General features: G+C 41.3%; 2 protein-coding genes across 12 annotated transcripts in view; one reads left to right on the forward strand and one right to left on the reverse strand.

The window, feature by feature from the left end:
* Positions 1 to 26223, reverse strand: part of chn (zinc finger transcriptional factor charlatan) — a 263213-nt gene that overhangs the window by 16326 nt on the left and 220664 nt on the right. Inside the window, exon 1 of one of the 8 annotated variants that reach the window (XM_069126407.1) lies at positions 157 to 402. The exons of the other annotated variants lie outside the window; for them this stretch is intronic. The gene's annotated coding sequence lies outside the window, so the exon portion shown is untranslated. Of the gene's footprint in view, positions 1 to 156; positions 403 to 26223 lie in introns of those variants that run through there. 8 annotated transcript variants of the gene reach the window in all.
* Positions 6530 to 25707, forward strand: Dhit (regulator of G protein signaling double hit). 4 transcript variants are annotated; one of them, XM_069125187.1, is made up of 4 exons: positions 6530 to 9740; positions 15309 to 15671; positions 19163 to 19538; positions 21867 to 25707. In XM_069125187.1, the coding sequence occupies exons 2-4, from the start codon at positions 15379 to 15381 to the stop codon at positions 22104 to 22106; spliced, it is 909 nt and encodes a 302-aa protein (XP_068981288.1). In that variant the 5' UTR covers positions 6530 to 9740; positions 15309 to 15378; the 3' UTR covers positions 22107 to 25707. The 4 variants fall into 4 exon arrangements, with proteins under 4 accessions (XP_068981288.1, XP_068981287.1, XP_068981289.1 ...); XM_069125186.1 differs by having other exon boundaries at positions 6533 to 9740; positions 15379 to 15668; XM_069125188.1 differs by having other exon boundaries at positions 6533 to 9740; positions 15379 to 15647.

Raw genomic sequence — 26223 nt, forward strand, 5'->3', positions numbered from 1 at the left:
AGAGAAAGACGCGGAATGGGGGGGCCTAGAGAGTGCAAGGGAAAAATTGAAGCGCGCGCGAACGAGTTCGCCCGTATGAGAGGAAGAAGAAGAAGAAGACGACGACGGATAACGAAGGTGATGGTGAAGATACGATACGTGTTATAGAGTACTCACTGGATGTTGTTGCGGTGTGACGAGAACCAGCCTTGCCCAGGATGGAAATTCGTTGTTCGAGGAAACGTTGTGCTGGTTCGGTTGCAGGTTGTTTCCTCGACGGCAGTCGGGTGGCGAGTGGGTGGGCAGGCGGGGTGGCAGGCGGACAGAAGTGGGTGGTGCGGGTGGGTTGGGAGCTAGCGGCGTGTGGGTGGTGGGAGTGGGGTGAGGGAACCCAATACCACCCTCCTCGCCCATTCAATCCTGCAGTATTAGGGGGAGCAGTCGAGCCTGTTCCCTCCCCTCCCTCCCTCCCTTCCTCCCACCCTCTTCGTCACTCTCTCTCTTTCTGTCTTTCTCACTCAGCACATATCCAGCACAGGCAGAGAAACGTCTAGGACGACGAGGATGATGTCGGAGTCGACGACGGATCGTTGTACGCGTGTTGGTGCATACTCTCGACGCTGTATGGAGGTGTTCACGCATGTGTGCGTGCCTCTGTGGTCGCAGTGCCTCACAGTGTCGGCCTGTCTCTTCCTTCTTCGCTACACTCACACGCACGCACGCATACTAAGAACCGAAGCGAACCTCCCTACACGTGTTCACAACGAAGCAGTCAGCCGGTCGAGGGGCGGATTCGCTGGGGTGGGAGGAGAATTTACGGAGGCCCTTCCGAGGTCCTTGTCGAGAAAACCATTACTTGGAAGGGTCTGGAACATTGGGTCTCATGCAGGCCCGTATTTTTGAAACGACAGAGGGTCCGTTGAATTGAGAAAGTTGCAGGAGAAGGGTGACGGAAGTTGCTTGCCGGATGCTCGTATCCTTGGAACGAGGGTGCTCTGCTGGCTTTCGTATGGATTGTGGGAGACTCGTATCGTTTCCGGATGGATATCGTGAAAAAATTTTGGCAGAACCCATCTTTTAATTAAGAGAAAGATTCCGTAATTTGCAGCAGGGTAGAAAGGTCGTGGGTGGATAATAGAGCAGATTTGTGCAGATTGAAAATGATTATTTTTAACAATGAGGAAAGAGAATGACTATAATGGAAGAGAAACTGTGGGATTCGTTCCGCTGTAAATACTATTTTTTGAGATAGCTTTTATAAGAAATATAGGTAAATTAAAGGTTACAGGGTGGAAGATCGAAGCACGGAGCGTAAAGCGTGAATCGGAGCGGCTAAGTTTTTAGGAGCTTTCTATTAATAGAAAAATTCGATACCGATAGGATCAATTTCTCCATAGAGTCTTTAGAATTTACCTCGTCTCCGATTTTTCTCTGAATTTTGTAATATAAAATACATCACTCTATATATATTTCCTGCTTCCTATTGAAAATTCTACATTATTCCAATAATAAGTGAAGTTATAATAGAAGTTGATGTAAGAAGGCTACTGATTTGCAATAAACATATAAACGAATTTCAATCAATTTGAAATTCTGATTTTCACTTTGAAATACTGGTTTTAGTTTTAAAAACGAACAGGATCGGAAGTCACGTATTGTTCTCTGGTTAAAATTAGTTTGTTGTATAATTCTGTGTAATGTCGAGAGAAGCGATGTCGGAAACTAGTAAATTATAGTAATCTGCGTTATCGACGAAAATCGAATGGCTATGCGATGATACAGACACAGTATAAAATAAACCGTAAACTTAACATATTATGAAACTTCACATGTTCTGAAATACCGATCGACCAAAAGTACGTAGGTTTTGTTATACCACAGACGAAGTATGGAATAGATGTGAAAATACAATGCTTTTTCGTGTCCCAAGTTCTGAAGATCACCTAACCAGCCATACCATTTTCGTGTCACATGCGACGTTATCGATTCAGTGGAATGCTGGCACAGACGAGATAGTACCACAGACGACATGTACGTTTTGGGGGTCACCCAGCCCCTTTACCATTTTCGTGTCACATGCGACATTATCGATTCAGTATATAGCAATGTTTTGAATTAAAACTACATAAAGACTTGTACATATGACATTAGAGAAGAATAATCGCAACGAATTATAGAATTCTATACTTCCACAATATTCTAGAAATCCTTATACACTATAAAAATAAGAAAATACTGTATACTGTACACACATTAGGTACATTACATGCAATGATGCTTTAAATTAATGATGTAATTTAAAGCTAAGACTTAAAACTAAAGCTCAAAACTAAGGATTAAAACGAAGACTTAAAATTAATAATTACAACTTAGACTAATACTTAGAACTTAATACTTTGTCCCTCGTTGTCTCTCACTGGTCAAGCCAAAATAAGGCATAAATTTAACTTAATAAAAATCTTAGGGCCAAAACCTACCTAAACAAGAGTATATTAGATCGTAGCCATACTGGTAGCCTTTCGGATCAAGGACTATAACTTGGAGCGAAATTTAAAAACTGAAACTACAAACATTTTGTTAAATCGATTGTTTTGTTTGATAATTTGATATTTAAAAGGATTAAATGAAGGAGCTTCTAGCTTTTGTCTCCAAGTTAGACAACGTATCTTTGTACAAAAGGCACGCATAATAAACTTAGCCCAGATATATTCATCTTAAAATTAATTAAAGCTGTAGCGTGCATCCCACGACGTCCTGCGATATCACACGGCTTTCCACGGCAGGTGCTTGTAATTTATTAAGATTATATGTTTTATGATTAACTAAAATTAGACGCATGCATTCCACGTTGGCTGTGTAGCTGAAAGTTAGAACTAAGTTTTAAATATAAAACTTAGAATTAAATATACACCATTCACCAACTCCCACAGAAAGATTACACAGACGTTCACAAACTTAAAAGTAAGTACATTATGCAACATCTATCTCCTACAAAACGATTCAACAAATCGCTACCAATCGTAGATTATAGCCCACGATTTTATAATTAACTAAAACTAAGACGCAAGCATCCCACGATGTCCCTGCGATATCCCATGCCGTCCTATGACGAGTTGTTAGCCTAGTCTACAAATTTTGGATAGTCGATAGTCTAGACTGCATTGCATTAGTATAGTTCTTAGCTTAGCATCGTTTTCCGAAGATTAATTAACGAATATGAAAACAATGTAAAGATTAATCTCTGGAAAACGATGCAATTACCAGGTCTCGCCTATGTATCAGTCAACATTACGCATAAATTTCGACATTCAAGCTGTTAAGAAGAATGTCGAGCTCCGACTCTATTGTCCATGATTCTGCGTAAAGCGAGATAGATATTTCGTAATTCAAATTGCGGAGCACCTACCTTCCACGTAGCGTTAACATGAATCTTAACAAAATTAAAACAAAGCATGTTACAGCGCGCTACATTTATCTCCGATACAACGCTTACACATATCTTCGCAAATTTAAAATAAAGTACACGCCACGCTACATCGATTATCCCGCGCGACACTCACACGTATCTCTGCAGACATTGTACAATTATTTACAATCCTGCTGGCACCATTCAGTATTAAAGATACGTTGGTCTAACTTGGAACGAAGGAAAGGAAACGAAGCAACTGACACTATTCGCAATTTCGTGTCTTGCAAAAAGGAAATACGAATCGTTGTGCCAAGCTCTAATACTCTGCTTTCGCAACACTAATACGTTTCAAAATATCGAAAAATTACCTGGCCTGAATTAACTGAACTTCCCTTAAAAACAGGAATGCGAACAGAACCGCGATCGGTCAAAGAATAAAATAAAATTCGATGAAATCTTGAGATTTCAAAAAAATTTCAGAAAAAGAAACGAAACGATCCCTCGAAAGAACAAACAAACTTACGCGACGTATTTCCGTGCACGTGAAAACCTTAAGTTCCTGTGGTTGCGAGATACCGAGAGTTGGGTGATACATCTCCAAGAGATATCTTCCAAATATTTTTCGATAAAAATATTACAAGTTGCTAGTTATTGAAGTTTGCATGAGTGTGAACGGTAGAACTAGTGGGAGTTGAGCTCGTATCTGAGATCAAATAAACATGTTTGAACATTGAACCCATCACCGAAGAAACCAAACTATGCGACTCACTAATCCTAGCACGCACGATTGAACGACAAAATCTCGTTGCTTACAATTTCATTGCATTTGGCTTTTTTTTTATTATTTAATTTGTACATTACAATTTGTCCAGCTGGACATTTGGTGAATTTGGCTTTCAGAAGAAACTGTAAAACATATTTGATTCTAAAGAAGTAGTAAGTATTGAAATTTTTCTATTACGATCTGAAGGTATTGGCAGAGGTTGTAATATAGCTTCAAAGTTCTGTTTGAATAAACGGAGCGCGCTCAAACGTATAGTTCATAACGGATTTATAATCACAATCGTCGTGACGCAACGTTGTAAATTGTAGAGGGCGTGAAAAACACTGATCTTTTTCGAGGTCGGTATTTCAGAACGTGAGACACAAAGTCCCATTTAATGTCACATGTATCCTGTCTTTAGCCAATGTATATTTATTTAATGTCTACGCTACGTCTCGTTTATCGTGGAGGATGTTTTCTCGTCGACTCTTTCGATTTTGCCTCTTTACAAAATTGATTTCTTCGGTGCTAGATGTCCGTAGCTTCGATTCGAAGGGATCCGCCCAACTTTATCACATCACCAACTTTACCAAGTTCCGGTCAATTTCCGTCAACGAAGAAGATTTCAAAGGGCGAACTCGATGAGCGCACAGTCCAAACTATTTTGAATTAACATTCGGAATTATTACTGTCAACCAGAGACAAATTTATCAATGAAATAATACGTAAACTCGTTGTTTCATTTTTATTTCTTTAATAAAATAAATATTCTCATCAAAACCATCCCTTCGTATATATCGGTTTATCGCTTTTCTCCTAATTTAAATATTCTTAATTTTGATGCAACTATTTGGCCAAAAGCTTTTAGATTTTTAATGATGAAACATTTTATGTGCAATTATCTAACGAATATATGTACATAGGATCATGTAAATAAGCGGAAAGAAGGTTCACTCTAAGGAAGGTAAAGGCGCTTGCTCTCGCTCGAGAGAAGATACGTTGTGACATATAAGTATGTAAATGCACGGGAAGATTATGGCACACGTGTAACTTCCTTCGCCAGTAAAGGAACGTATGAAATTGGAGAATCGATAGGGTTACGAGCGGAGTTCACCAATTACGATTAAGAGGACCTAAAAATAAATCTCTTATTGGACTTAGTTTCCTTTTTTAATTACAGTTAGCGATATTCGTGGAAAATTGTATTTGTCGAAAAGCAAGGAAAATTTAAAGTAACTGTGGTTGATTATTATTTCTAAGAATATGATGTACATAGAGTGGCAGCTTTCCTGGAAAGAAAATAAGAGAGGCGATAGATCGAAGCACGTTTTGAAAGAATGCAAGCGCAAAAGCGATAACACCAAGTACGCTTGGTCGACGTCAAACCTCGACGTCATTCTCCGTGGCACGTGGTATGCGTCATCGCTTATTATTCTCACGTAGATTACTCGCGTATTGTTGCGCGCGAACTACGGCACCTGTTACAACCATCGTTGTTAATCTACAAATACTTTCTCAACAACAACCTCATTAATTACCCAAGAAATTAGACCAGAAGGAATAAATAATTAAATTTTAATAAACGAAAAAACAATTCCTTTATGATTGTATGAAAGAGTCATATTAATCCTGGTGCAGTCTTTTAAATTTGTTATTATAGATACGTAGATCGTGCTGTCTGTTCATTAGAAATAATTTAAAATTTTAGAAGAATCTGTTAGAAATAACTTCAGTTTTGAAAAAAAACGCTCTTTCATTGAAAATAATCTCAAATCTGGAAAATGGACCTTGGAAACTGGAGAACCATATCAATAATAACTTGCTTGTACGTCCCTAAAAATTGATAAAAATTTTGTATCAAAAGTAAAAGAAAATTGCATAAAAAACTAGCCTAGAAACAATAGAAGGTTTAAAGTTGAAGCTCGGAAGCCACCAAACCATCCATTCATGATCCTCACCTCGTTATCTTTCCATCCTTCCGTTGAAATATAGGCATGAATAAAGGCTTGTATTATGGAAATTACATTCCCTCGTGAAAAGGATCCCTTACATTACGTATTATATTATATCACGTATCTTTTATTTCTTCAGTATAAATTTCATACATTAATCGTCTCTCGCCGTACTTTTCCCCATTCGCCAAAAGTCGGCGTGGAACCGTCCAAACTCGTAAAATTCGCCGGAGCTCATTGACACTGTTCTCTCTTTTCAACCCTCCCCAGCCCTCTTTCTAGCCGAGAAAGCTAAAAGGACTCGAGTAATGCGATCGACGGAGAGAAAAGGAAAAAAGAAAGACGTCCATCAGTAGGTCGTTCGCACGCAGGATCGCGAGCATGAACCCGACGTCCGGGCTGCGTCGGCGTCGGCGTCGGCGTTTTACGGTGTAGCGATGGCGCGGCGGCTAGGATGGTGTCGCGACGTCTCGCGTCAGCGTCGCTGAGACCGTCGACGGCGGAGGCAACAGTGGTGGCCAACGCATCGCGTCAGCGCGGTATCCGCCATATTGGCCGCGAGGAACCTGTTTAAACTACGCGAGGAAGAGAGAGATAGAGAGAGAGGGGGAGAGAAAGAGAGGAAGAGAGAGAGAGAAAGGCTGCTCTCTTACGAACATTCGTCCGAGATCCGGCCGTGGGGGTGAGAAACGAGGGCGTGTAGCACATAGAAGAGCGTGTGTGTGCTAGCGCCATTCTAAGTGTGTACGCGACAAGGGAAACGAAGAAGGTGGTCGGTGGTGGTGGAGGAAGAGGGCAATCGCGTCGTGGAACACGCCGAAATACGCCTCGAACGTTTTCCACCACGCCACACGGTGAAACGGGGTGAAAGACGGCCCGGCCCGTTGGAACATAGAGAGGGAGAAGGGAGAAGAAGAGAGAGGCTGCAAGGAAGTGAACACTCTGGTGATAGTGGCTAGGAAAGTGTCAGCGCAAAAAGTGTCCCGTGCTTCGAGCCGGATCGGTGGCTACGATCGTAGTACCACCCTTGGCCTACACCCTATCGCTCCGAGCAACTCGATGACCCTGTTCCGTTTTTTTTTTATTTCCTACGAACTTGCGCCATCGATCGCCGATCGCTACTGATCGTTGAACGACGTGTAATATAGTCGATGCATAGTGCACACGTTGATAACTCCGGTCAGCCAGTGTAAAATTCTTTCCATGCGACCTTGTGTATAAACGAGAGCACGCGTTCACGGGGTTCAGTAACATCGTTCGTTCAGCAGCTACCACTCGATTCGATCGACAGAACCAACCCATCACATTCTTATTTCGTGTTCGCGATCACGTACGATCGTCGATCGTCGAGAGTGTATTCGATAGGAGGGAGAGAGGATCAAATTGGAGAAAAACATTCTGGGTAGTTCCGGTGGAAACGACGCGGCTCGCGAGAAACTCGAGGCAGAACGTAAGCGGGTTAGCTGGTCGGTGTCCAGCGTGACAGCGCCGTGGGCTTGTCTCTCCCTCTGGTCTCGACTTCTGCCAATCAATAACCAGCGCACCGACTCGTTCACGCTCTGCTCTCTGCCTTCCTCTCCCTTCTCTCTCTCTCTCTCTCTCGCTCTCTCTTTCTCTCTCTCTCTCTCTCTCGTCCTATCCGTTTCCCTCGTTACCGTTCACCGTTCAAACTTCCCTCTCTGTCTCCCCCAGCTCACTCGATACGCTTGAATGACAAACGCAAGCCCGATAGCGAGTGGAATCGAAAGGGTTTAAAAGAATTGCCCGGATGAATTGAGAGGCTCGTGTTTGCTCCGCGATGCCTTTCCGTTTCTCTCTTCCGCCCGATTCGCGCCGTTCTCCTCTGCCCCTGCGCGCTCCGATCGTGTCTCGCGTTTCTTCTCCCCTCGCTTCCACTTGCTGCTAGCTTTCGCCGCCCTTTCAGCGGCTACAAACGCGAGACTCTCCGTATCCATCCTTTACTATCCTTCTTGATAACAATACACGGTGAGCAGAAGCAACAACAGACTGTGCGTGTTTTGGTGCAAGAGGACGAGCACGAGGACGGTAACTTGCGACGACACGAGAGCGGAGGCAACGCGTCGCGACGAAACGGAACAGCCAGAGGCGGCGGTAGCGGCGCTCTAGCTGCTGGCGGCGCCAGCGCCCTGCACGCAGCACCTTCAAACAGAGCCACGAAACCTATTTATACTCCGTCAACGTAGCGGACGACGCGACGTAGCGAGAACAGCGCCGTGTTCTGGCCGCCCACGCGAGCAACAGCCCGAACGAACCGCGCCGTGAGCTGCACGACCACGAACCTCGAGAGAAGACGACCAAGACGAGCAACAGCCAGCAGACACCAACCTACTCTCTCGTCCCCGATCTACGTGTTGCTGCTCGTTACTAAATATTCGCCATAATAGTTCGCTGCCGTCGTCATCGTATCGAATCGTCGTGCCGAGCCGTGGCTGGAGGACGTATCGTAGTTAACCGGTGGAGCAATTCGGTGGAATTCGTGAAACGCTCGTCATCCATCCATCCATCCATCCATCCCGTCGTACACACTCCTGCTTTCCAACGATTCGAAATTAGAATCGTTCTACTGGTTGGCCGATAGAGATAGAGAGAAAATAGAGGTTCGTTGGTCGTCGTGGTGGTGTCGATGGACAGCGACGAAATCCTCATGGGACAGGATCAGCGACAGTGGAGTCTGGCTAGCGGCGCGGCCACCGGAGCCCACCCATAGGGGACGCCATTGAGAGTCTATCTTTCCCTTGGCGTGTGATCGACCGTCGCGCATCCGCCTTCCCTTCTCGCGTCGTGTGCCGATCTGCGCGCTCTACACCACCGCGGCGGTTGCTCTCCTGTCGCCGGAGCTGCTCCGCTCGCTGGATGGGGTTGGGTGTCGTCGTGGTGTCGCCTTGCTGTTGGGTGCCGTTGAACGCGTCTCGCTGGTGATCGTGTTGCCGGCGAACGAGTGGAAGAAGAAGAAGGAGAAGAAGAAGAGGAGGAGGAAGAGGAAGCTCTGTTTAGGGAGCTTTTCAAGGCTGGACGAGCCAGCGGGCGGGAAATGGCCGGTGGTGTACTGTTATAATGCTTGAGGACGATCCGCTGGCTGGACCAAGGCGCGCCGATTCGTTGACCGATTGTTGTTGTTCAAACACCGACGTTGCTACCGACCTCGTTGAGATCAACGTTGATAGCATAGTCGTGGAGAACATCGTCGAGGGAGTCGGTCGCGAACAGACTACGAAGAAGAGCACAGTGACGAAGGGGCGGCTCGCGTAGCCCAAGAGCATTGTTGTGCGTGTGGTGCGTGGTGCGCGCGTATGTGTCCGTCCGTGAGTGAGTGGCACGAGTGAAAAAGGTTGAGGCGATCGTAACATACGCGACGAGGGCTGCGAAGAGCGCGTGCTGGGAGCATGCAGGGTTCGGGCGAGGCCCGAAGAGGCCTTAGTCCCGCGGGTGGACCGGGATAAGGTTTAGCGATACGATTCACGAGTACCGCACCGGAAGTGACGAAGAGGATAACGAAGTTCGGATTAAACGGCTGCTTGGTCGCGTTCGCTCGACCAAGTGAACGTCCTTAAGCTGAGATCGCAGGGACGCGGGAAGCGAGCTGGACTCGCTTTCGGGCGCATGGAACATGATAGAGGTGAGGCGATGTGATATCGATTGAGAGATGCCCTGTCGATGGTTGAGATGCGAGCGAGAGCTTGCGTCCTGTGTGGCTCCTTTCTCTCTTTCTCTCTCTCCCCCCTCCCCCTCTCTCCCTATATATATATATATACATATTTCTCCCTCTCTCTCTCTCTCTCTCTCTCTTTTTCTCTCTCGCTCACTATGCGTCTGCTTTCCGTTTATATTTCGTGGATATTTTATTGTTCGTTTGGTAATAGAATTTTTGATTTTCATATAGCGATTCTCATGAACGTTGGAAAATGGGAGAAGAGATTGAAGAATCGTTTCATAGTAGGAACAGTTAACAGCTGGAAAACGTCGAGCAGTGGCGAGGATTTAGGTTAGCTAGATTGTGTCGAGCCTGTTGATCCAACCGGGCTTTATATTCGGCCCGGATGAATAGTTGTTGCCGACACACGCGCCAAATCCAGGTTTCGCGATCCTCGCGACACGAAAAATTCGTGTGCTACTCGTTATCGGTTTATTGGACGAGGTTAGAAGAAAATTTATTTTCGAGGTTAGTTATTGCGAGTTGGAAATAATTGAAATCTAGGTCACTGGTTTGAATATCCAGGTAAAGTGCCCCTAAGAAGCTGTTATTGGAAGTAGACTGCGGTTGTTTACGCAAATTCATATTTTTATGAACACTTCTATAAACGACAGATATAATCTGTCAGATTTATAATATATAATATATAACAGATATATAATCTAGATATTATAGTGCGAGATCTAAAATATTATACGCATATACTATACGCATTGCCCGTATACGTATATTCCGTATATTTTTACAAATTTTACTCCTCATTAATGCATAAACATCCGCAGTCTAATAATAAATTTATGAAATACGATGAGTTTGTGGCATAATATTGATAAACAATAAATCTCAGTCGACATTTTTTAACGTAAACTTCTTTCACGATCTTCATCTATTTGGAATCTATAAATACTGACTACATATCTTTTAACACTCTACATAAAAGTCTAAATATTCACAATATCATAGCTTTCGAACACAGTACCCTCGATCAACTTGTACATTCGTTTCTCGAATATCGGAAGATACGTGGAACGATGATTCGAAGGAACGAAGTCGGTTGAAATTGGTAAAATAAACTCGATGTACAATACAAACGGGTTTGACATACTTTGGTCAGGTTGTGCACGTGCTTTGGAATGGAGCAATTCGTCGATGGGGTCGATCCTCTTGCACATTAGCGTCGATAACGCTTTAACGTTTCGAGTCACTGCCACTCGATGATGATACGTGCATCAACAAGTGTCTGAGCTTGTTGCACTGGTGCACGAATGCTGTACGATGTTTCGGAAAAAGCCTTTTCTCGAACAAGGTTATAATATCGTCCGAAAAATACGGTATTCAAAAATAGAGATGCAGCCTTTGGGAAAATCTTTCTTTCCTTTTTTACGCGAATGTTTCACAAATGAAAATGTTTTCGTATCTTTCGGAATATGTAAACGTTGTGCGAATGCACTTTTAGGCAACGTTCCAATAGTCGCCGGAGATCCCTCGATCATTTTGTATCCACGTTTTCCTTATCGTTTTATTGGCAAACTTTTTTCTCTTCATCTTTTTACGTTTAATTAACTTTTTCGTTATTTACGTTGCATAATCTCGATCTATTTGCATACGTTCGTTTTAAACTCGAAGAATAAAACGCTAAAGATAAAAAATTACCCCTTTATTTTTAGTAACATTGAAGAATGAATAATTGTATCGCTTTATTAAATCGTATCATTACTCGCAAGCAATAGTGAAAGATACAGCTTGAATTTTGACATTCTCGAAAAAGGGATCCTCTCCAATCTTCCTTTTTCTTCTCGTTTCTTTTTTAATGTACCACATTGTATACTGAAATAGTTCCAAAAATAGCTTTCAATATATAAACATTTTCCTCTTTACATCTCTAATCTAAGTTCTTACAAACAATATCTTCTGAAACCACTCTAACACCCTCTTTTATCGCATCGACCAATGCAGCTTAACTTAAATAACATTTACAACCTATAAATAAATTTCCAATTAATTATTAAACCAAACAAAATTGTTCAACGAAATTAATATATCCTAACATCATCTAACACGTCCACTTCCTCTAAAGTATCCAATTCGAATTAAATCAATTAAATCGACTGATTCTTCCAACCATCATAACTTAATCTGAGATTAAACGAACCTTGGTTAAAATTAAATAGATAATTTTCCAATTTATAAGTACACTGCAATTTTTTCCAAGGGAATTCATCTTCTAACACTCGCTGAGTTATGAAATTTTCCTCGGAGCGCCGTCAGACGCGCTTTTCTCGTGGCAGCTTCGATTTTCACCCCTCCACTTCCGCCTGTCCGCTCCGTCATCGGCGAAAATCGCGTTCGCGACCGCGATTCGCAATGGCAATGAACCGACACGCGTTTTCGTCTCCAAACGCTTCGATCTTCCATCTTCGTGCACGCACACGCGCAGCACGAAGGCCTGCTGTTTATCAATCGGTGCCCACAGCCCGTATAAGCGACTCTCGAACGCGTTATCGTGGCGAAGCTGCTCACCAAGCGGATCATCGATATACACCGCCGTGTAAAAATAAAGCGAATAGGGAAAGAAAGAGGAAGAGAGAGCGATTGTGATCAGTGAAGAGGCGATCCACGAGATTTCGCTTTAGTAGAGGGGTTAATTCCTTCGATTCAAGATAATCGGATACCTCGAGAACTTGTTGCGTTCTCGATGGTCTCTTAGATTTTGGAAATTTTTCAAATTTCGGGTACTTCGATACTCTGCAAAGCTTGAAGATCTTTCAGAATCTTAATTGTTGAAATTTGATAAAATTCTTTTTAGAATATTACAAAGATTTTGTAAGTTTAGGATACTTCGATACCTTGAGATCTTGAAGACCTTGTAGGATTTTAATAATTTAAGTATCTTAGAATTCTTGTTAAAATATAGTCAAAGTTTTGAAAATTTTTGGCTACTTCGATCACACCTTGAGGACCTTTTGGAATCTTTGCGATGAAGACATTTTACGATCTTTTTCGTGTTTGAGATTTCTTATAAGTACTTCGAGATTTTTTGGTCTTTCTGTTTAGCACTCTTTTAAACATTCTTTCCGGGATCTTTGGAGAAATTCTTCAAAATTTTCAAGAATTTTCGTGGCGTCCAGCGTTTCACGAATTTCACAAGCTTCCCGTGAGATTTTGAATTCATCGTTTCCGTGCCCACTTCGAAGATACGAACGGATCGATAGGTGCAGCTGAGCGTGCGACAATCGTATCCAAACAAATTGGTCGGCTTTTGAAAGCTTATGTGTCAATTACCGTACGGTCAGGTTGTTTCAATTAGAGCTTAACGACTTTATCGTGTTTCCGCGTGCGAGCCGACTGTGATGTTTTTCAAGTGTTCAAATACATTCGGGGCGAGAGATAGAGAGAGAAAGAAAGAGGAAGTTTTGGTACGTGCCATACACTAGCCCATAGTTAATCCTTTTCCTTTTTTTTTTTTTTTTTTTAATAAAAGCTATCCCCGATACGTAGAAGCAACCTCTTTCTGGCCTCGTCGATTCAATGCTTTGATATTCTAAAATATTGAATGGAATCACGTGCGTGCTTTCTACCTTGATTAAATTCGACTTCGAAACTTTCAACCTATTCAAACCTATTGCCAAACGAACAAGAGTTTCCTTGCCTTTTCAGAGAATACACAGTCTTCTTTATTAAATAAATTCCTTCGCTTGCTAAATAAATTTCTTTGCTTAAGGAAAATTCTTAATACTAACTCAAAATAATAGTTGATGCAGAATGACAACTACATTTTCTTTATTTTTGAAATATAATTATATTCTTATCGCTGGTCCCTCTAACTCAAGAACCATTAACGTAAGCGTATCGAAGTATTTCATATATCAATAATTTGATTTAAAATACGATAAGTAATATTAATTATAACCTATATATATATTTTCTAGTTTTCTAATTTTGTCAAATTTTGCCAAATGTTGTAATTGTAAAAGAAAGAAATGTAAAATCCCACATTTTGATAGACTTGGTAGTTTTACCTACAGTTAAGGCTTTGATGTAATAAGGAAACGTTCATTAACCACTTTCCTTATTACCGACTGTAGACTGTAATTAGCACACATTTCTATAAGACGGTATATTCGTAGTAACGACATTCCTCTCTTCGTCGATCCCGCGTTTCCTAATCGAATTCCCCTAATCAAAACTCTCTGGAGGATAAATCCTTTATCGTTGATACTAACGTAGCAATCAGAATCTACAATGTGATTTCGAATCGTCGCTTTCGAGCGCACACAGAGTTCCGTGGTCAATCTTCGCTCATTATTACCAACAGTTACACTGATTTAGAATCGACTCTACTTAATATCACCTAATATCCATAAGGCTGGTCTACTCGTGTCTCTTCACTCTCCTGACAAACTTCAAATTATTCCATTTCTCTACATTCTTCATTTAGACACTTCCAATTCAATTTACCAACCCTATCACTTTTTTCTCTTATCGATTCTTTCACGCAGTGTCCAAAATTTTAAAAGAAGATCACAAATATCCTCGTCTTCTATCTTTTTCTTACCATCTTTTTCTCAATAAATTTCCAACGTTCTAAATACGATTTCCTTGATCTCTAAAGAGAATTCCAAAGAACATTTTTTTCTTCAAATGCACTGATTCTACTCATAAGTTTTTCCTGTAAATCCAATTTACCGTTCCTTTCATTAATTCTGTCACGTTTCAAAGGGGTATTTCGGAACTTTTAAAGAGAAACCTAAAGAGCGTACCACATTGTTTCTTTAATTTCCAAAATTTCAAAGAAAATTCCAAGCGATGTTCCCTTTTGTAATTTTCTCTGTCCCGTTTCTAAGCCCTCTCTTTCAATTCAATTTACTCTCTCAACTCGCCATTACTCAGCTTTCATTATTTTCGATCAGAATTTTTCTTATCACGTCTCTAAGTTCCCTTTCCAAGCCAATTCGCGTTTCCTACCGCTTTTCCTCAATTAAGTCTTGCACATTTCAAACTCTTCCCAAGAATATTGCAAAGAATATAGTATTCTTTACCACTTCTTCCCACTCTACCCCTAAGTTTTCTTTTCAATCCAATTCCTCTTTCGCCGTTTACCGTTCCTGCTTTTCTTCCATCAAGCTTTTCATATTCCAAACTTGTCTTTCCTAACTTCCTCGAAGACTATATACCATTCCAATCTTCTTGATTCCACTTATATGAGTACTTGGTCCGATCCAATTCATCGTTTATTCAATTCATCTCAGCCTGTAATTATAGTTTATACGCTGCCTCTCAATTAATCCCACTAAACATTCTCGTAAATATTTCCAAAGAAAATTCTAAAAACAATACCATCGAATTTCTTCCATGGAATACACCGTGATGCTAATCCACCGTAAGATTTTGTTCTCGGCGAATCGGTGACAAAGAAGGTTAAGGTCGCGAAAAGGCCGAAGAGCGTCGATCGGTTGCTCCAGTGACTCGGCGTGCGCGCCTGTGTATTTTTAGCGAGATGGAGCGATGATGGGTTCCGGAGCTGGGGATAGGGCCGGCTGACCAGCGCAGATATCGTTTGCAGATGTCGAGCGGAATCGGTGCAACTGCAATGGGGATCGACGTTAGTCACGGGGCAGGGGGTGGCGAGGGTGTCGCCGGTGGGTGCCGGCTCCGCGCGCAGAGCCAAAGCCAGGCGAGCGGATCGTCGGGCAACTCGCAGCAGTCCTCGCAGCAGCAGCAACAGCAGCAGCAACAGCAGCAACCCTCGTCGCAGCAGCCGCAGCAGCAACAGCAACGCCAGTCATCCGGAATCATGGGCCGCTTGAAGAAGGACAACTGTTGCCTGTGCTGGTGCTGGTGTTGTAGTTGCTCGTGGTATTAATGTGCCTGTCTACATCCCGCTTTTTCTTTTCACCAATGGTTTGACAAAGTTTGTGGAAGGTCACGTAGTTTTTCTTTACAAGCCCTTATCATTTTGTCAAAATTGTTATCACGGGAGTGGTTGGTTAGATACGTTTAGTTTTTGATTTTGGGCTGGTATTAGGCTGATTATTTTCGTTGTTGGTTATTATTCAGCTGCCCTTTTATCGTAGTAATTTCTTTGTTAGTTATTATTTAGAGCTATATAGAGCTATTAAGCTTCAATTGCCACTGTTACATAGGTAGGCGATGTTGGTAATTTGAAATGAGTTATCTGATTTTATAGTAGGTTAATTCACTTACGTTGCGTAGTTTATGCGATGAAAACTATTAGCGTCGTTTGTCTCAAAAGATACGGACTACAAATGAAAACTGGCTAGTCTGAAATTAAGTAACTTAATTTAAATCTAATTATAAAGTTACTTTATAATCATCTAAATTCTTATGATACTAAATGAGCGTTAAATTTAAAGGGACAAAGATTGTTCGTACGAGAAGATAGCGATTCCCGTGATTGGTAACACTGATGTCAGTTGCATTGGTCAACTGCTAATATTAGTTACATATTACACGAAGACTGAATGTTTTAACTTGTAACAATTAATTCAATGACTGTGCTTATACAGAAAGCCATTACCTTTTATTCGTACCAGCTATTCGATTCGGTTAAATACAATTCTCAACTTCAATTATTAATTCCACAACTTTCGTCCTCACGATGCTTCATGCTTAGTACATGTCACTCTTCCTGCAATGCATCCACGCTTATGTCCCGAGCATCTCATTAAAGACAATAAGCTGACCTCGACTCGTCATAAGCGTATGAAAAAGAAAGAAAGAAAAAAAACGTACTTTTACTAGAAATCTCGAGTTGAAACGCGCTCGACTTGAAAGCAACGAGTCGATCGAACGTTTTCATCCGTCCATCGCGGAAAAGAAGAGACGGTGGCAACCGACGATCGATCCTCGAAACCGTCCCGCGATAACTCGCGTATCCTGCCGCGTGACAAGCCATTATCGCCGTGTTTCGTAATATAATCGTAAGCGAAACGACGTCAGTCCATTGTCTTTAAAACGGAGCTACGACCTATTTATCGAAGAACAGCCGTACCTATATACACTCTTTCTGTGTTTCATGCTGCACGCAGGCATAATTGGTAAGCAGGCCATCTGCGTTCGTTCAAATTATTTCTTCTTTTCGATCCGTAGCATCTTACTATATTTTAACGCAGACGAATGGCGCAATTCCTCTTGATTCTCACGAAAGAAATTGAAAATCCCACTTAACAAGATCAACCTCCATTCACATTGCTGAAAATATCGGAAGAGATTTTGATATCTTACCTAACTTTCAATCGACAAAGAGAAACTAAAAATACCATCAGCTTAATACGTTACTTAAAATTCCTACCTTGAAACGTAGAATCTAACAAAAATTAAATCCATCAAGTTAAAATACCCTCGTGCTGAAACTTTTCATTCCACCAATATTCGTCACATCGTCTATCGATTATCCAACTTGCAACTGACAAACAGACACTGAAGATATCATAGACCCAAATAAGTTTCTGCGAACTCATCTCCTCAAACGAAGTCGATGACAAAATTTAAACCACGCTCGACACTAAAGCGTCTCATTCCGCAAATACATATTCGTACCAGCATCCCTTAACGTAAGCGACAAAAGGAAACCACAAATATCACCGATTCGATAAATTCAAAATTCATATTCCAAGAGGAAAGAGATAATAAAACAGAAACCCGTCAGCTTAAAGCAAAACTTCTTATTTCACCGATATAGCAACATCGATCGACTGGCAAACTTTTTTAGCAGCTCCGAGAAAATCCACCCTAATGCCCATCGAACATCCACCAATCTCACGCTCCTCCACGCGAAACAAACAACTCGTAGCCATAGATCTGCCTCTTTATACACGAAGAAACGGAACAGAGTCTCTGTGAATATCCCCTCTCGAATAAAAAGGCATTCGTACGATAAGCAAACGGACTCGCCGCGGCGTTGGTCGAATTTTTTGGAACGGCAGACTGTTTCAGTCGGGCGATAACCGCCCCTGGGTCGATAGATTACGCGGTGGCTGGCACGGAACCCTCGCCGGATGCGTAACACGTGTCCATTCTCGACGGAAATCTGGTGGACTGGGGGAAATGTTTTTCCGACTGGATGTCTTTCTCCATCGCTATCTGCTTGTTTATCCACGAAACTCACGGGCTCTTCCAACGCGTTATCGTCGCCGACTGAAACGAAACGAGCGAGCTTCCGGAATAATGGAGCTCGTTCCGTCGCGCGGAGAAAACCGTACAGAGTCTCCTTTATTTTCGTTCGTTCCGTTTCGTCTCGGTTTGTAGTTTTTTATCTGGCAAGCGTCGCGGAATATTTAATTTTCTTTTCCACTTCCTTTGTGAATTTTCCTCCTCTTTGACCTGGTTTTTACGGTTCCGTGGCCATCGTCGGTCGAATTTCAGTGGTTAACCGTGGATCGTTTGTTTTACGAGCTTCGAGTTTGTGAATCGGTGAAATGGGCATTTTGAGGTAATTTCTGGTGGTTTTTACGGTATCTGGTATCTTTCTCTTTGCTGTTACTGAAATTACTAGTAAATGAATGTAACGAGGAAAGACACGCCTGCATGGTTCGTTCGTTGTGTAAAAATTCGCGGAGGAAATTTCAGTTTTTGAAAGAAGGACCGTTGCAGTTTATGATTTATCACTCACGCGAGTTGGATTGGAAAAAGAACTGAAAGTCGATTACCTCCTCCTAGTAACTTTGCTCGAGTAAAATAGTCCATCGACAAAGGAACGTATTACATTAGCATACAATCGCATTTAGCACCCTCGCGAAGAAGAATCTTTCAAATGACAATAAAAAGTCGATTCTACCCTGCAAATAGCCTCGCTTGAATGAAATAATCAATCACCAAAAAGATCTATTATCGTAGAATCCACACCACATTCGCACTAAAAGAAACAACCCTCAAATCACTCCACAAACTCTTCTCCCCCTAAATAACTTTACTCAGATGAAATAACCGACCAACAAAAGGCTGTATTTGCCTTGCCGTACAATCATACTCAGCACCCTCACCGAGAAGGAAAAAAACAACCTTCGAATCACGGTATAAAATCGATTCTTCCAAACCTACCCCTATGATCACACTGATATTTGGATATTTAACCAATCTCATGTTTCTATAAACACAGAAGTAAGAGAGATAAGATCCAAGCAGAAATCAGTTCACCTACGAAATATTATATAATAAGCACTCTACCTCAGTTATTTCCTGTATCAACGTACGTCTCTTGCACTTTGAAATTTCTCATAAATGCGTAAGAATTTACCTACGACCATCCAACCCCCGAAACTTCCGTAAACCATTTCGAACGATTATCGAAATACAAACTAAAAGGAATCGTAAATCAAAATTAACAGTTTGTCGGCGTTGAGGGGAAATTCGGCAGGCGCAGGAGGCGCAATCGATCAGGGGAAGAAGAAAGGGAACTCGGGTGTGGAACACAGCGAATTGTGCGACACGGGGAACGGACTCGACGGCTTGGATGGTCTCGATGGAAACGTGGAGTGCAGCCTGGAGGAGATCAGGTCGTGGGGCTCGTCCTTCGATAAACTGATGAGGAGCGACGCGGGCCGTAAATTCTTCAGGGAGTTCCTCCTCAGCGAGTACAGCGAGGAGAATATCGCGTTTTGGCTCGCTTGCGAGCAACTGAAACACGAGAGCAATTCCGAGAAGATCGAAGAGAACGCACGCTACATCTACGATCGTTACATATCCACAGTCTCGGAGAAAGAGGTTCGTGATGCTTGTATGGCTCTATTATTTAGTTTCAGGCTAGATTAACTAACTAAATTAGTAGTAAATTTTCTGCGGATTTTTAGCAATTTCATTTATTAAATGATTTTTCGATTAGAATTTAGGTAGCGGATGGAACTTTGCAAATGTGAATTATAAAATTGGATCTTTGTGGAATCAAATTTTATAGCGTGATATTAGCGAAGCGAGAGCGGTAGATTTTTTTTCGATAAGAAGTTTGTGAAGCCGAGCCAAGTTAACGAGTTAAGTTGGGATGAAGAATTTGATTAATTTAAGGCTTAGCTATATTAAACTATTTGATTTATTATGACGATATCCAGGCTTTGTTACCAAAGGTCTTTCATTTTTGCACCTGGACGTGAGAAGAGTATGATGGGGTTTCAAGATGGAAAATTTAATTTAATTTAAATTTCGAATAATTTTAATTTAAATTTTTATTGGAATTATTGATAATGTAAAACTCGACACAATTCAAGATTGAAAAGTTTAGTAGATTGGAAGAAAGAATAAATACTGGTGTCTTTTCTTTAAAGTCCTAGTTAAACTTCCTTTGTACTATAGTAAAGTGTTTGTTTTCGGTGAAAGAATCGAGTAGGCATCTGCCGCCCTCGAATACGCTGGGTAAATATCGTAATCTGTAGAATATTGTACAAATGACCGATCGTCTGCATCGTTATCGCTTTCGTTATCGAGAGTCAAACATCGTCATTGCTTCACCTGAGAAAGCTTAGTTCAAACATCTGTAGGGACAGAAATTTCTTTAAAAGATATATCTCTTGAAATATTTCAAAATTTCTTCAACAGAAGGAAATTACAATATTGTTTTAACAACAATTATCTTGTCGTTTTGATCGTTGACAGATCCAAATAGTCTTTCAAACTACAATAATTAGACTTAGAGAAATTCTAAAAATCTAAGCTAACAGGTATTTGTGCAGATCTAAAAATCAATACCAAAAATTAATAAAATATTGTTACAATTATGTTTACATACTCCTAGCTTGCATTTTTCTTGCATCTTTAATGTTCAGTGCAGACGAACAACGCAACATTATATCATGACGATTTCACAGCATAAACGCGGCATTGTATGATCTCACAAATCACACATCGAGGCGACCTTTCTAGCCAGAGATTCAAAACAGCAGTAATTTTATACATTTTTTAATCACTGAGTAAACATTAATTTTTATTTAAAGTGAAGTCAATTATCAACAAATCATTTCTAAAAAATTAAATGATTAAAAAATATTAATTTTTAATTGTTCTGATTACGAATAACCATTATGAATGATTAAAATTGTTTTCCGCTAGCAGTAACCATCGTCGATGTCGAAAATTTAATTTTAATTATCACTAACCAATACAGATGACCGGAATTTTTTTTCGTTACTAGAAACCATTATCGATGGCTCGAATTTTATTTTGGTTACCGGTAACCATTATCGATGGCTCGAATTTTTTTTTTCGTTACAGCTAACCAATATCGATGACAAAAGCTTTTTCTCGTTACGTTCGACTATACTCAATTGTTCCTAAATTACTGACAATTAATATTCATTGACAATATAAAAATACCCAATTATGAAATTTATATATTTTATTAAATAAAAGGAAAACATAAAAATGTATGAAACAATATTAATACAAGTGTTAATATAAATACTCTACTGCAATATCTACCATCCTATAATATTTTTTGTTTCATATATTTTCATACCGTCTTTTTTCATTGTTAATGAAAATATACAAGTTTTATAATTAATACCCTCTACGTTGTCAACGAATATATACCAATTATCAGTAATAACAATCGACAGTATCCGAATACGTGAACCAGAAAGAATTGTTGCCGTCGATAATGGTTATCGGTAACCAAAATAAAATTCAGTTCATCGATAACGGCTACTGGTAACTAAAAAAAATTCCGGTCATTTATATTGGTTACTGGTAAACAAAATTAAATTTCCGTCATCGATAATGGCTATTAGTAACCAAAATAAAATTCCCGTTATCGATAAAGGTTACTGGTGATCAAAAAAAATTCCGGTTATTTATATTGGTTGCTGGTACGCAAAATTAAATTTCCGTCATCGAGAATGGTTATTCGCCACTGAAATAAAATTCTCGTAATTGATAATGATTAACAAAAAAATTTTTATAACAGTAATTATTATTCGTAACCAAAATTTTCTAATTAAACACAGTTTTTAGTTCTTATACCGTGATTTAAAAAATTTGCCGTATAACAATTGCGACGTCTAGCTGTAGTGAACAACGCTTCTAACACACGCCTGCAATTTTCAGGTGAGTCTGGACTCGCGAGTGCGCGAAATAGTAAACCGTAACATGGTGCAGCCAACGCCGAACACCTTCGACGAGGCCCAGCTGCAGATCTACACCCTGATGCACCGGGACTCGTATCCCCGTTTCGTGAACAGCGAGATCTATCGACGGGCGGCGAGACTGAGCAGCGGAACGACGGGATCGAGCAATCAGGAACACGGCAACACAGCCAAGTCGAAGGGGAAGAGGTCCACCACGTAATCGCTCGTTCAACGACCAAAAAAAAAAAAAATGGACGATGGGGTGGCAGCGGACCAACAGCCTCCGTCTCTCAGTAGGTAGCCCCGAGGCGACATTGGGGACGCCGCGACGCTGTCAACGCTGGCCGATGACGACGGAAGCCGGAGGACATCGGCGTGAAAACAACAAGGAATAGTATCAGCTCTAAGGTGTCGCGCCTCGACGAATCTCTCTGCCCTCATCATAAAGCAAACAAAGAAAAGAAAGAAAATGAAAAAAAAAAAAAAATAAAATAAAGTAAAATAAAATAAAATAGAATGAAATAAAAATCGGGATCTCAAGCGTGTGGAGATTTCGAAGATTTTCTCCTCTCGTCGGAGAATACAGGAGAAAGAGGAAATAAAAAGTTTTCCGAAGCGAAACTAGCGACTCGCTCTTCCACGCGATGCCACATCGGGGCCAACGTGCACGAACTTGACGATGGACTGAACTAAATAAATAAAAGTAACTAGATGAAGAGGAACGACGAGAAATTGAAAAGAAAGGAGCAAGGACTAGGATGAAAAGAGTAGAGAAAGGAAAGAGCAGCATGAACGGATCGCGTATACGTCGCGTTGATCCATTGACTCTTTCTTCCAGGACACTATGGACACACGCTCGTTCACGCGTGACACACGAGTATAGATCGAAGAATCGAAAACACAGAGACATATACACACGCGGGTCGGTCGGGGATGACGTTCATCTTTCAAGGAAGTTCCTAATTTCCATCGTCTTTAGCGACTGATCATCGCCGATGATCTCTCTCTTTCTCCCCCCTCCTCCATACACAAACATAACCATAACCATCCCAACCCCTCGCTCGATAACGAATTAGTCGTGTTTTTCTCTGTCTCTCCCCACTCTCGAGGTCTCTTCTTTCTTTTTTCTCTCTTCTTTGTACCATTGTTTTTCTTCGTCCCCTCGTTTCAACCCCTCTCTCTTTCTCGCTCTATTCAGTCGAACCTCTTTCATCGTACGAGTTAGGGAAGATCTAGAGATTCGAGGAATTTCCTGCGATAGAATCGTTTGGAACTTGGGTCGCTTAGGATGATAGAGTCATTCAAAATATCAGGATCCTGCACGATAATGATATTAGCGAATTTTGATAAGTCACAATTTCTAGGTCGTAGACAAATTTTATGGTATCACGTCGAAATGATCTTTAATTTGTAAAACTCTAAGTATTTTCATTGCCAAGCTTACATTTGTCAAACTGTATTCGTCAAATCTGTGAAATTGCGATTCGTAGAATTTCACTAATAATATGTACTCGGTTGTGCCAGAGCATCCGATATTGTTCAATCCTACTTTTCTGTAATTAAAATTGCACAAGACAGACAATGACCCGAGTTCTCGCAGCACAGGGGGCTCTGCATGTTCCAAGAGACGCGCGAAGAAATGAAAATCGCCGAAGCAATATCCATCGCTGGAAACGATCGTCGTTAATAGAATCGATTGTTGGATATTTAGAATCCCCCAAAATATCAACGAAAGAGTAGCGAAATGGCAAATATTCCGTGACGAGGCTCCCATTAAAAGAAGACACTCCTTTCTCAATGTCTTGTTGACGATGAAACGGATCTCTGTTAATAGAGGCAGAGATTATTTTCATAGAAAAAGGAGTGACATTTCGTCTGGTCTTAGGGTGCCCTCAGACGATCAATATTGTCAATATTTCATTTTCTCAACATCATTGTGGCTTGTCAATAAATATTGATGATATCACCAATGATGACGTATCGTCAATATTTATTGCGACAAACCGTATTTTCTCGTATGTTCAATATTTATTGACGATATCTATCGATCGTCCGAGGATCTCTTTATACGTACAATGATATTGAGAGCCTTGAATATTGATAATAAATATATACATATATATACATATTGCACGTTTGATGGCATCTTTACTTATAATCTGACAGACGAACTCGAAGATCGGCGACGTACGGTTCGTCTCGTCACAAATCGCGATTTCTGCAACGGGACCATGAACAGATCGAAGTAATTTATTAGCAAATAAATGGTAAATGGGCCTCGTTCGTGGAATACTCGTTCGATGATAAGTATGTCGTTCGACTGTAGAATACCAGGTCAAAGAATATCAAAGAGCGTTAACATAATTCAATTACGGAGGCGTTGTGAAGTATTTTATTACCATCGCACTAGCATCGTAGAAACGTAAGCAGGTTCGCAAATTTGTTTGTCAAATTCATGTACTCGATCTTGAATTGCCAATTCAACGAACCCTCGACACTATTCTCTGAACGTTCTTCCTCGTTTAATCGCCGTTTCTTTAAACATGCCGCGTTGCATCGGCGATTCGAGATCGACCCAGAGGCTACGCGCCTCGACAATCCGATTGCTAATTGAAATTTAATTAATTCAGCCCCTTGCATTCTGACATCCCTTCGACTTTCTCCGTTTTGCATCGATATCTTCCAGCAACAAACGAAAACTCTGTAAAGAACTTCGTTTGAAAAGAGTTAGAGAATACACAGGTACCATTTTTATTATCTAATACGCATCGGAACACAGCCAAAGATCAACCAAATCAACCGATCGAATCGCATCGTGAGCAAGTAGAAAATTTCTTCTTTGGAAGGATGCAAAAGACGAAGAAGAGAGAAGAAGAAAGAAATCCTCGACGATCTTCCCTCATCGACGCCTGCCACATTGCAATCCTGGAAGCCGTTTCACTTCTATTTTCGCGTGGACCGTTCATCAAGATGGTCTCCATCGTAATGAACGAAGCAGCTCGTCGTCCCCGAACAGCGTACACCAAGTTACTGCCAGCGAGACGCACCGTGGATCGAACACGCCTCACGTGGATGACCAAGAAAGAAAAGAAACGAAGAGTAAAAATGATGCACGATCTAGTCAGAATCGCTCGAAGACGATGGCGTGGATGAAAGAAAAAGGCCTAAGCGAGAAAGTTTTCAACTTGGACCGCGAGTTCGAACTGACATTTGGAATATCGTTCGTCATACTATCGATGCGGCGGCGAGAACAGAGTATCACGTCGCGTGACGTTTCTTCGTCTCCTATCGTTGCACAAAGTTATCGTCCTTGTTAATATAATTTCGTTACTTTATCGGTGAGGGAATGTAACGGATACCTTTCGTTTTTCATTTTCTTTTCTTTTTTTACAAAGATGGCGAACGATCGAAGAAGTTGGAACGCGACGCGATATCTTCGATTCTCGCGCGAGACGTTCAAGCTCGCTCGGATACTGTTCGACGCTGTGTAAACGACCGAAAAATTTTTTTTACACCCGCGATTCATTATCGAAGGTACTTAATCGATGTTTAAAGGTTATTACTTTACGCGGTCGAACGTTCGACAAGTTGATCTCACCATGATGGATCTCACAGCAGCGCGCTCAAAAGGAGGAAAAGATAAGAGTAAAATAAAGAAAACGAGGAATGAGTGTGGAACTGCGAAAGCGGAAACGAACCGAATTTAAGCGTGCCTCGGACGAGACACGAGCTCCAACACACGCACACGAACAGACACGTGACCAGGGTTCTACATCGCTCTCGTGAACCGCACAATTTTACCCATCCAACGAAAAATGGACACTGAACTGGAGTCACGTTCCTCTGTGTTCGCGCTGTTTCATCCCTGACTTTGCAAACCAAAAGAAACAACAACAAAACGTAAGCATTAAAAAAAAAGCGGAAAAGTAAAAAAACGATTAAAAATCTGAGTCTACAGTTCTTTATATCGACACTTTCATTTGATACTACCATTTTCTTCTTGTTCCACAAATTTTCTATAATCTTTACTTCCCCGTGATAATAACGTAGGGTTGAAATACGCCCCTGGCCACGTGGCTGCGCCGAGAATAAAAAAAGGAAAAAAAAGGAAAAAGAGAAAAATCGCTCGCTCGAAGCTCGTCGATCAGCGACGCTTAGGGGAAAGACGCGCGAAATCGTCGCGAGCCGATTGCACAGGAAAAAAAAGCAGAGAAAAAAGAAGCAAAGAGTGAAAAATACTAAAAAAGTTCGCACAGTCAGTCACAGCGGTTGGCTACTGCCCTGTAGATAATATTCTAGATAGTAAACACGATGACGGAGGAAGGAGGATAAAACTA

The sequence above is a fragment of the Bombus flavifrons genome, chromosome 13 (genome assembly GCF_040668555.2).
Source record: "Bombus flavifrons isolate JBK064 chromosome 13, iyBomFlav1_principal, whole genome shotgun sequence".
NCBI classification, from domain to species: domain Eukaryota; kingdom Metazoa; phylum Arthropoda; class Insecta; order Hymenoptera; family Apidae; genus Bombus; species Bombus flavifrons.

Coding starts and splice junctions, on each gene's coding strand:
- Dhit (XM_069125185.1), top strand. Junction 15,672..19,162: donor TGGTGTTGTAGTTGCTCGTG/GTATTAATGTGC, acceptor CAAAATTAACAG/TTTGTCGGCGTTGAGGGGAA. Junction 19,539..21,866: donor CCACAGTCTCGGAGAAAGAG/GTTCGTGATGCT, acceptor TGCAATTTTCAG/GTGAGTCTGGACTCGCGAGT.